This window comes from Coregonus lavaretus, assembly GCF_964263955.1.
Source record: "Coregonus lavaretus genome assembly, chromosome: 22".
Lineage (NCBI taxonomy): Eukaryota > Metazoa > Chordata > Actinopteri > Salmoniformes > Salmonidae > Coregonus > Coregonus lavaretus.
The window spans coordinates 29,510,970-29,522,562 of record NC_140009.1 but is presented as its reverse complement, the minus strand read 5'-3'; the positions used below and the strand labels follow the sequence as shown (position 1 = coordinate 29,522,562).

At 42.4% G+C, this 11,593-nt stretch overlaps 1 protein-coding gene across 1 annotated transcript; it reads right to left on the bottom strand.

Moving 5' to 3' along the window:
- Positions 1 to 1,088: 1,088 nt before the first annotated feature.
- Positions 1,089 to 11,116, bottom strand: LOC311149976 (cysteine/serine-rich nuclear protein 2-like). Its single transcript, XM_084187196.1, has 5 exons — positions 10,435 to 11,116; positions 8,555 to 8,727; positions 6,613 to 6,875; positions 6,139 to 6,435; positions 1,089 to 3,724 (listed from the first exon to the last, which is right to left on the bottom strand). Exons 2-5 carry the CDS (start codon positions 8,712 to 8,714, stop codon positions 2,738 to 2,740), a joined length of 1,707 nt encoding a protein of 568 aa, XP_084043322.1. The 5' UTR covers positions 8,715 to 8,727; positions 10,435 to 11,116; the 3' UTR covers positions 1,089 to 2,737.
- Positions 11,117 to 11,593: the final 477 nt, after the last annotated feature.

Here is an 11,593-nt window from a genome sequence, read left to right as displayed (position 1 = left end):
TTTTAATGTATGTTTTAATTGACTTTTTGTTGTTGTATAAAACATTTTTGTCCACTTTAGGCAACAGTTAGCATAAGAGTAATTATCACAGCTTTGAGATGAAGTCCAACCAAACCTCAGTCCATCTTTTCAGTCACACACACACCTCTGCTCTCACACACAGACACATACAAACATAATAATCATATAATCACATAGTGGGTTGGAGCTCATTTAGTGCAGTGGTCCCAAACCTAAATCTATTCATAGGAAGCCAAAGACGAAGACTCAACAATAGGCAGCTATTCAGTTTCACTCACCAATTACTTAGAGGCTGGAACTGTGTCAAGGTAAGCAATGGTGGAAAATACATCTATTTGAATGAGAAGATCACCACAAGTCTTCAGAATGAATCAGAGCTGGGGTCTCCTATAAAATCTTCTAGAAACTGGTGGATGAAGACAGCAACGAATCAGGTTTGAAACCACTGCTTTGGTGCAACTCTTAAGCATTATTATATTGTTAATACAACAAATGAAGGCAAAAAGACATATCAGAAACCTCATGCACAGCATCTCATCCTGTGTTAGTTAGGCCCATATACAGTACATGATACACTGGGCAAGATGTCTACAAGCTTTAAAATAGATCAGTCAAGCGAAGATGAAGACTGTGCATGATGAGTCAGCACACTCACATACATAGGCCAGCACAAACACACAGCACAAAAATACATTTAAAAGACCAAAATATGTTATAGGATGTTATAGGATTGCATTTACATATACTGACAACCTATACAGTATGTCATTCAAAGCAATTATCATAATTCGCAGACAGTGCAATAGTCATTGCATCCCTGTGTCAGAGGGTTTAATGTAATGCTTCCCTCGCCACAGAAATGGTTGGTTACAATGCCATTTCTGTGGATTTCAGATCAAACTTTCAATCAGAAACGTTCATGATTCAACGTCCATCAAGATACATGTAGTTCTTGAAATTATATATTTCTCATAATGTCAGGAAAAAGTAAAAAATGTTTTAACCTATAACAGCACCTTTTAGGAAATATGACTAATTGTATGCACCCCCCCCCCCCCCCCAACACACTCAAAGACACAATCGAACAACGTGCACACACATTCATACACACCCAACAAAACGAATGCAATTCAGGTTTTGTCATATCCTCTTTACATAATTTAGCAACATCATATAATTATTCTGTATTTCTGTATTACTACTTCAAACAGCTTTAGGCTTTCAGTTTCTTTTAACTCGTTAAATAAAAAATAACGTCGTATAACGTAAAATAGCTGTGTTTCATAGAGAATCCTGGAACTCTCCCCCTATAGACTCATTATATGAGGTGAAGATGTGACGGCTAAGGGAGGTCTATTTTGTCCCTTCAGCATTACATGGTCACAGCTTCACATGGACTCTGACCACCTGTAGAATGATCTGACATGCTAACTAAAAAACAAAGACAGGTTTCTTTCATTCATTGATTAAACAGAGATCACAGAGACTTCTGTTGTTGCTCAATATCAACAGCATCCCAATTTTACAAAGACACATTGTTAAAAGAAGTGTAATAACGTCATAACATTGTAATGGTCACTATTATAGGTAAACTTGTCTTTTAATAAATAAACTGTGTTTGCATGAGAGGTCTAAGGTAGGTAGATCTGGAGAGACGCTATTTAGAAAGAGGAGCCGGTGCAAACCTTCTGATCTTTACAAATGTTTTACCATTTTGCCCCAATGCAGCGAGGGGCACATCCCACCCTGTCCTTAGACAGACCACAACATACACATAGATCAAACAAGCAGCTCTTTCAGCTCTGCCATGCCCATTTCAAACACTTATACAGTACACCAAAAACAAGTATTTCCAGGATTGTTTGTTAGGTCTATTCTCAGTCGGGGGGGGGGGGGGGGGGGGGGGGGGGGGAGATGATTAGTACTGCCAGTGGCCCTAATTTGGCTTCAAAGTTTACAGCTAAACAGCTGGAAAATGTGTACCAGACCAGTGTGACATTTACAATGCTAGCCAATTAGTCAAACTTATTCAACTGGTGTTTATTATATCGCTCTACGGTATACAACAGGGCACATATTCTTCTTAACCCCACCGTCCTGTTTTAATCAAGCCATTGGAATCCACTGAATGATTCTGAAATGCTCCCTTGACCAATGTCTCCAAGAGCAAATGTTAACACTCACACCACCACATCATCTCTTTGTGGTGCCGGGAACTAAAAACAATAATACTTAGTTCTCAATTACTGAGTTACACCTCCCACAGAAATATGCGTGCTTCTGGAGTCATTTCTTTCGTTAAGGCCAACAAGGCTTCGTCCCAAATGGCACCGTATTCCCTACATAGTGCACTACTTTTGACCAGAGTCCTATGGGCCTTGGACAAAAGTAGTGCACTATATAGGGAATAGGGTGCCATTTGGGGCAGGTCCCATTATCTCCACCCCCGTTAGAATAAGAGCATTTCATTGACTTACAACTGAACTGACAGTTCTACTGCAGGGGAAAGATCTGTGTGTGCTTTCAGGATGATTTCCCCTCCTTCACTTTATTTTAATGGACATGCTCATTTCTTCCAAATAGATTTTTGTAGTAATGACAGTTACTAATATGAATTCTAACCTGTAACATCATAGTCATTGTCTATCCATGTAGTGTAGGCTTTATTCAGCGCAAAATGAAGCTATTGTGCAAAACATCTGCAGAGGTGCTAGTACTAAACCTCAGGGGGCAGTGGTGGGTACAACTCTCCTTCTGTGGCCAGACAGGCCTCCTCCTGACACTGCCCTTCTAAGGAGCTTTGCTGGGGGCTGAATGGTAACTCCTTAGCCCCCATGCCATTCTCTGAGCACAGAGCCACCGGTGGCGAAAACTCGGCCTCATCCTGCCCGCAGGTATTACCTCTATCCTCATCCCTCCCTCGCTGCTCTCCTCCCCCTGGTTCTCTCTCTACACACGCCTCCTCCTGCCCAGGCAGAGACTTGTGAAATGTCTCGTTCTCCATGGGACCTATCTGGTAGTAGAGCAGGGAGGAGGCCGGGTCTTTGAGGCCACCACAGGGGTTGTCCCCTTCCCCCTCCCCATCTCCCTCCTGGTTCTCTGTGATGCAGAGCAGGGTAGCCCCAGTGGGGAACGGGCCCTGGAGGAGGGAGATCGGGACCCCCTCCACCCCAACCCCCACCCCTGTGTCCCCACACATCTCCCCCTGCAGGGCCCCAGGCAGGAGGCACAAAGCCTGCTCCCCCAGGCCCCCTCCTCCCCCCCTGCCCCGCTTTGCCTCCTCCTCCTCCTCTTCCTCCCTCATCCTCTCCTGCTCCTCTGCACTTTGCAGGTGGAGCACAGCGGTCTCGTTCTCCCGCTCCAGGCAGGCCTGGTCAGTCAGGAGGTCCTGAGCCTCTAAGACCATCTGGACCTCTCTCTCCTCTGTCTCTAACTCAGAGTCCAGGCCATGGGCCCCTGTGGACAGGTGAAGGTCTGGGGAGGGAGGCCTGGTGGAGGAGGGGGAGGAGAGCAGGTCAGACTCTGCATACTGTTCCCCCCCGACCCCCGCCTTCTGCCCCATCAGCCTCCTCTTCTCCAGGTCCAGCTTCATGATGGTATGCATGTAGTGTGTTCGCACGCGGAGAGGATTGAACTCGATGCGGCCTGCCGAGTTCCCACAGCCATCCCGAGAGCAGCCACAGGGAAAAGACATCCTGTCCACCTAGAAAGAGAACAACATTTGAGAGAATATACACAGTCATAAAATATTCAGCAAAGGCAATTTGTCTGTAAGACATTGATTTGCTGTTTATCTTTATACTAATTCTGCCAAATGTTTTAGGGAAGGGACGCAATACTCGTTAGTATCGTGGTTAAGGAAACAAAACACGAAGCGGATGTAACCTCTTTAGGAAAACAGCCCTAATGTTGGAAACATCCAGAGTCACAGTTATTTATTTTCCAAGCTATAGCACACAATATTTTACATACAGCAGGTTTTTAAAGGACCAAAGAGTTTGGTCTTCTTCGTGTTTTCATTTTTGCCATGGAAAAAAATATTGTGATACTGGTATCATTACAGCCCTAATATGTACTGAGTGCTGCACGGATACAGTACCTCTCAACTCTATAGCCTTCTGTTATAATCTCCTTATTACGCACAAACACACACTACATTGACACTCCCACACAAAACCCACACACATTCACATACACTATATATGCACACAAACACACACACATACAGTACCAGTCAAAGGTTTGGACACATCTACTCATTCCAGGGTTTTTCTTTATTTTTACTATTTTCTACATTGTAGAATAATAGTGAAGACATCAAAACTATGAAATAACACATATGGAATCATGTAGTAACCAAAAAAAGTGTTAAACAAATCAAAATATATTTTATATTTGAGATTCTTCAAATAGCCACCCTTTGCCTTGATTACAGCTTTGCACACTCTTGGCATTCTCTCAACCAGCTTCACCTGGAATGCTTTTCCAACTGTCTTGAAGGAGTTCCCACATATGCTGAGCACTTGTTGGCTGCTTTTCCTTCACTCTGCAGTCCAACTCATCCCAAACCATCTCAATTGGGTTGAGGTCGTGGGGTTGTGGAGGCCAGGTCATCTGATGCAGCATTCCAATCACTCTCCTTCTTGGTAAAATAACCCTTACACAGCCTGGAGGTGTGTTGGGTCATTGTCCTGTTGAAAAACAAATGATAGTTCCACTAAGCCCAAACCAGATGGGATGGCATATCGCTGCAGAATGCTGTGGTAGCCATGCAGGTTAAGTGTGCCTTGAATTCTAAATGAATCACAGACAGTGTAAACAGCAAAGCACCCCCACACCATAACACCTCCTCCTCCATGATTTACGGTGGGAACCACACATGCAGAGATCCTCCGTTCACCCACACCGCATCTCGCAAAAAACACGGCGGTTGTAACCAAAAATCTCCAATTTGGACTCCAGACCAAAGGACACATTTCCACCAGTCTAATGTCCATTGCTCGTGTTTCTTGGCCCGAGCAAGTCTCTTCTTCTTGATGTTCTTTAGTAGTGTTTTCTTTGCAGCAATTCGACCATGAAGTCCTGATTCACACAGTCTCCTATGAACAGTTGATGTTGAGATGTGTCTGTTACTTGAACTCTGTGAAGCATTTATTTGGGCTGCAATTTCTGAGGCTGGTAAGTCTAATGAACTTATCCTCTGCAGAGGTAACTCTGGGTCTTCCATTCCTGTGGCGGTCCTCATGAGAGCCAGTTTCATCATAGCGCTTGATGGTTTTTGCGACTGCACCTGAAGAAACTTTCAAAGTTCTTTACATTTTCCGTATTGACTGATCTTCATGTCTTAAAGTAATGATGGACTGTCATTTCACTTTGCTTATTTGCGCTGTTCTTGCCATAATATGGACTTGGTCTTTTATCAAATAGGGCTGTCTTCTGTATACCCCACCTACCTTGTCACAACACAACTGATTGGCTCAAACGCATTAAGAAGGAAAGAAATTCCACAAATTAACTTTTAACAAGGCACACCTGTTAATTGAAATGCATTCCAGGTGACTACCTCGTGAAGCTGGTTGAGAGAATGCCAAGAGTGTGCAAAGCTGTCATCAAGGCAAAGGGTGGCTACTTTGAAGAATCTCAAATATAAAATATATTTGGATTTGTATAACACTTTTTTAGTTACTACATGATTCCATATGTGTTATTTCATAGTTTTTATGTCTTCACTATTATTCTACAATGTAGAAAATAGTAAAAATAAAGAAAAACCCTTGAATGAGTAGGTGTGTCCAAACTTTTGACTGGTAGTGTACATATTACACACACACGCACACTCACACACATACACTTTTACACTCATAATTTGCTGCTGCTACTCTGTTCTTTATTTTACTCTTATTATTATCTATCCTGATGCCTAGTCACTTTACCCTGCCTTCTTGTACATATCTACCTCAAATACCTCATACCTCTGCACATTGATCTGGTATTGATACTCCCTGTATATAGCTCCATTCTTGTGTATTTTATTTTGTGTGTTACTATTTATTTATTTGTTTACTCTGCATCGTTGGGAAGGGCTCATTTGCAAGCATTTCATTTGATTTAACACACCTGGCACTTGATGCCAGCCTGGCTGCAGCCACAGTGGCGGGGGTCACAGTAGAAGCGGCAGTCGCAGCCACACTCCTCCCTGGAAAGCCTGATGGTCCGTAACTCAGCCTTCTCCCGGGCATCTATACGGGCGATGCCAGAGGCCCTGAGCAGTGCCCGACGCCGTTTGGTGGGCAGCGGCTGCAGGAAGAAGCAGTCGTCCACCTCCACCCCCTCTATGTCCAGGTCGTCGTCTGACACGTCCTCCAGGGTCAGCAGGTCGGCCTGGGCACACTCCACCGTACCGTTACGCGTCAGCTAGAGAGGAGGGGTGGAAGTTAGACGTATATGTTCCTCACTAAAACCTGAATATTAACTTAAGATATGCTTGTGTAACTAGTGCAGAACATGGATTCCCCTATTTAAACCTCAGGAGGTCCTTAAATTAAAACCATAACTTTCAGGTCTCTCTGAATGACCAATGCTTGACCTCACCTTTATTTTGCGAGCGTTGAGCTTCTCCTGGCGGAGGTGTTGGCGCAGGGCGTGGCGGTGACTGGTCTCCTGCTCGAGGACGAACTCTCCCAGTGTGTATCGACGGATGGAGCAGTGGTGGCGTGCCATGCCTAGGGAGCTGCCCCCCTGGCTGGGCACGCTGGTAAAGCCCTGCCGCCTGGGGAAGTAGTACACCGTCACCACATCGAACCGCACCTGCTTCCGGCCTGGAGAGGGCTTGTGCCGTCTTAGGATGGAGGTCGCTGGAGAGGGAGGTGGAGGAAAGAGCGGGGAAGAGAAAGGGGTAAGAATGGGTGAACAGTTTCCATAGACTGGTTATTACCACAGATAATATAAGGGTTATTATAGAGTAATAATCCATCATACACTTTAAAACCAAGCCTATTTTTTGACGGACTTGAAATTGTCCTTTTATTTCACTAACGATCTGCCTAGAGTAGTCATGCATCAGTCTAATTGGTGAGAACCTTAGCCAACAAGTAATGCCGGTTGTACTGTACACTCTTAAAAATAAAGGTGCAAATTGGAACCAAATAAGGTTCTTGAGAGCGATCTGAAGAACCAAAAATGGTATGGTTCTTTGAAGAACCATACAAAAATGCCAAACCAGAAATGTTTCGGGCCTCCAGAACAGGAATTGAAAAGCCCTGCTGTAAGGTTTTAAGCATTATTTGCATATTTCACGGGGTTCCTTTCGAGATAATTTTAGAGTTACCAGTACCACCCATGACTGTGTTTGCTAGTGACAGAGACATGGTTGTTGCATTCATCCATTTTCTGTCCTGTGGCATTCACCAAGTGAGATCCTATGTGATCCTAAGTATGTTGTCATAAGGTAAATATTTTAACTCTGGCGGCAAGTCCCGTCTACCTTGGCAGCTGACGGCATTCACCGCCAGCCTCAACAGCATTTTACCGCCGTGCTCTCATTGAAAACAATGACACCCGGTTTGCCGTCTACCGTCTACCTCGTACCATCTAAACACAGCATAAGATACAGTATGAGACTACCTTAAACATCTAAACTGGAACAACCATTTCAGTAACGGTGGCAATAAGTCCAAGTAACAGATTGGAATAGTTTAGAAAATGTATGTTATTTATATTTGAGTAGCATAAGCTTTATTAATCAATTAAACATTGATATTGAAACAAACAATTCTAAAAAACTACTTGCATTAGAGCATGCTGAGAAATATGGCACTGATGGGCGTGGTTTTGGTTCAACTCTGGTTATTAACACCAACACTGGAGTTATTTTACAACACTGAGTGTTAATTTAACTCTTTACAGTGTTAATTTAACTCATGAATCAACAATATAAATTTTACATTGAAATATCAACACTAGTTAACACTGGGCAATTTGCTGTGTGCTATGAAAGGGACACATCTGCAGGCTTCCAAACATTTCAAGAACCTTTTAGAATTCTGAAGAACTTTAGATGCCACGTCAAGAACCCTCCACTCAGTATTTATGCATAGTCACTTTAACTCTACCCACATGTACATATTACCTCAACTACCTCAACTAGCCGGTGCCCCCGCACATTGACTATGCAACGGTACCCCCCTGTATATATAGCCTCCCTACTGTCACTTTATTCTATTGTATATATAGCCTCCCTACTGTCACTTTATTTTTTACTTCTGCTCTTTTTTTCTCAACACTTTTTTGTTGTTGTTTTATTCTTACTTTTTTGTTTAAAATGAATGCACTGTTGGTTAAGGGCTGTAAGTAAGCATTTCACTGTAATGTCTGCACCTGTTGTATTCGGCGCATGTGACCAATAAAATTTGATTTGATTTGATTTGATTTGATCAAAGGTTCTTTATCAGGCAAGAGTTCTCCAAGGAACCTTAAGAGCTGAGGAAGAACCATTTAAAAACTTTCAATTTTTTCAGTGTAGCTAAGCCCTTACGTGTTAGTGCAGTGCTGGAGGGGGGGTTGAGGCTATCACAGCTGTCAGCACTGTCACTGCTGGAGATTTCATCGTCCGAGTCCTTTGGTGTAGAGTATGGAGAGCCACTGTCCACCTCCTCAAATCTTCGCTTGAGGCTGAGAGACGAAACTGCCTCCATGGAAACTTGGTGTCTGAAGGTGGAGAATCAGACAAATTATGTTCAGAGACAGACAGATGGTCGGCAGTCGTCACAGACAGAGATAGAGTATCAGTCTGGCACAAATGCGTAGGTACACAATTGGAATTAATTAATTAATACAGAAGGCCAGGGAAGCATATCTAGACATTTTACATAAAAATGAACTTTCATCAAGCCAAGGTATGAGAATAAAACACAGTAGGCATAGTAATAATAAATATATCTTATGCTCCCATCTGAATAACAAAACATTATATTATTCCACTGTAACTGTTTATAAACATATCTTCATTAAATCAAATCTGGACCGATTCCTGATACCACAATGAGTTGACATCACCTTTTTGCTATAGCCTTACTCTCCTTTCATCAGTATTCCTAACCCATCACTCCCTCTCCTTCTGTCTCGCATGAAAATCCTGCTCCAAAATCATCGAGTCTGGGAAACGTCACCATGGCAACTAGGAAAGCAGCCAGGGGTTTATATGAATGGCTTAGGAAAAACAAACTGTTCTGTAGATAGATAGCCTTATGTCCCTTTAGCTTTTCCTTTCAAAACAAAGAGCAGGACCCTTCAATAACAGGGGATTTGGATGCCAGAGACAGGTCAAATAAGGGCCAAGCTGAGACATTTGAATAGACTCCCTCTCCATACCCCTGTGTAGGCCTACTGTAGGCCATATTTGTGCCCCTTCATGGTTTCAATGAACTTCACATCCATATAAATAGCATCCCATCCCACGATGTGAAACCAACCTTCAGAATTCAAATGTGATCCTATAGCCCTATGGAAAATAAGGGACTGCAACTTATTGCTTCTCTGTTGAAGTTTCACTAGAATCTAGCCTATTTATTATTACTATAGAGATTGCATAGCAAGTAAATATGTCTCCATTTGTTTTTTACAGTGGAAAAGTATGATATGCATGATGCACATTACGTATGACACTTGTTACAGAATGACCTTTCATGAGGCAGCACCAATCTCTTACACAAAACATAGTGGAGTTATTGCAGAAAGTTCCTAAACATCACTAAAAGATTTGACTGACACGATTACAAGCATGCAGGTTCATCATGTGATACTGTCCACAACCAACAGGCCCAGACAGCCAAAATCAGTTAATGACTAGCCTATTACATACAAAGGACAATGTATCAGACCTTGATTCTCATACTGTGAGCTGGTAGGCTTTGTAGAATACAAAATCTGTTACATTTCTATATTCTTCAGCAAGGCATTAGACATTACAAATGGCTATCAGAAGAACCCAATGAAACACATCCCATGATGATGACCTAATTCAGTTGAAACAAATGAGAGTAGCCAGTATCCTATACTATGTTATTAGAATGGCAATACTGTACATAGGCTGGACTCTATATTATACATTTACAATAGAGTAAAGGAGGACAATACTGTATGGCAATCAGAGGAGCAGTCCTAAAACTACGCAGAGTGTAGGCTTCTTGCTTATAATAAACCTTTCAACGACGGAGTGCCTCAAACCGCCGCAAACGACAACAAACTAGATTTCGTGAAAGGATCGAATGACTGGGTGCAGTAGGAAATGATGTAAATCTAACTGCCAGACACAGGAGCCTCGACCGGCCCCGTCTCTCAAGCGTACCATGTCACCCCCCTTGACAATGGCAAACTGCCATGTTAAACGTTAATAAACCCCCAAGGGCCCCTTACCTTCGGCAGAAAAAGGACCCTCTTCTCACGATCAAATCGCTGAACGTTCCTTTTATTCACCGAGGATTGTTCATGGATCTTGTAACGCCCTATTTAGATTTTTGCCGATTATTTTTTTTTACAGTAAAACTGATTGTTCATTTGTTCAGTATGAATACCTATTTCTGTAATAGTCAGCCTACTAATGCAGAAATAGTGTAAGGAACTAACTGTTACACCGACTTCAAGCAGATCTGCTTGGACTACATGAAGGAAATGTATTTTATGGTCGCTTCCAGGAGTGCATGTTCCATTTAACTTTGACGTAGCAATCCTAAAGCCGGGGCAGGCGGTGGGAAAGAAGGACGTCAAACAGTTTAGTTGAAATTTATTAGGCTACTGACATTATCCGTTTCGGCTAAGATGTTAAAATTTGAGATAACTGCTGGATGACTTATCTTCCTGGTTTGAGCGTTTAAATGCTTGTATTGGAAGAGCAATCCGCTGACGTCTGTTTCGTTTATCCTTTCTTTGCAATGGTGGTTTCAATCGGCTCAATGTCGTTTTTCTTCAAGTATAATGACCGTTATGTTCTTCGCCTTGTTTGCTACAGTAATATCAAAATGTTACGGAATTGTAGGCAGATTGACGTCCTCCTTTTCCTAGCCTCTGCCCCGGTTTGTTACAAAGTAACAATAGAGTAAGGAATGCTACAGTGTAACCGTATACTCATTGTGACATCACAAACGTACCATGCGCCACGTATGCTGGGAAGTGTAGTCATTATGAGCTCTTTGTCCATTCTCTGCGATCATGCATTCCATAAATCCAATTCACATTTTGTAATGATAAGCAATACACAATATTACGGATAACGCGCGAATGACTAGATTTTTTAGATCATAGTTTAAGAGTTTGAAATATATGCCTTATATTTCACACCTTCCTCTCAAGGTGTTTCTAATATAAAGAGGCATTCAAGGGAATCTGCCTTTGAATCTTGCCATCATCCATTTTTAGACTTTTAATTTAATATATACCCATTGATTCTTGAAGAATATAGGCTACTGGTAACTTCTAGATGCCTCATGAGCGTAGTTTAACTGTCTTACCCCATCAGAACCCAAAATATAAGCTTCTTTTACACATTTGTAAACAAAGTAAATGTAAAACAATGTAT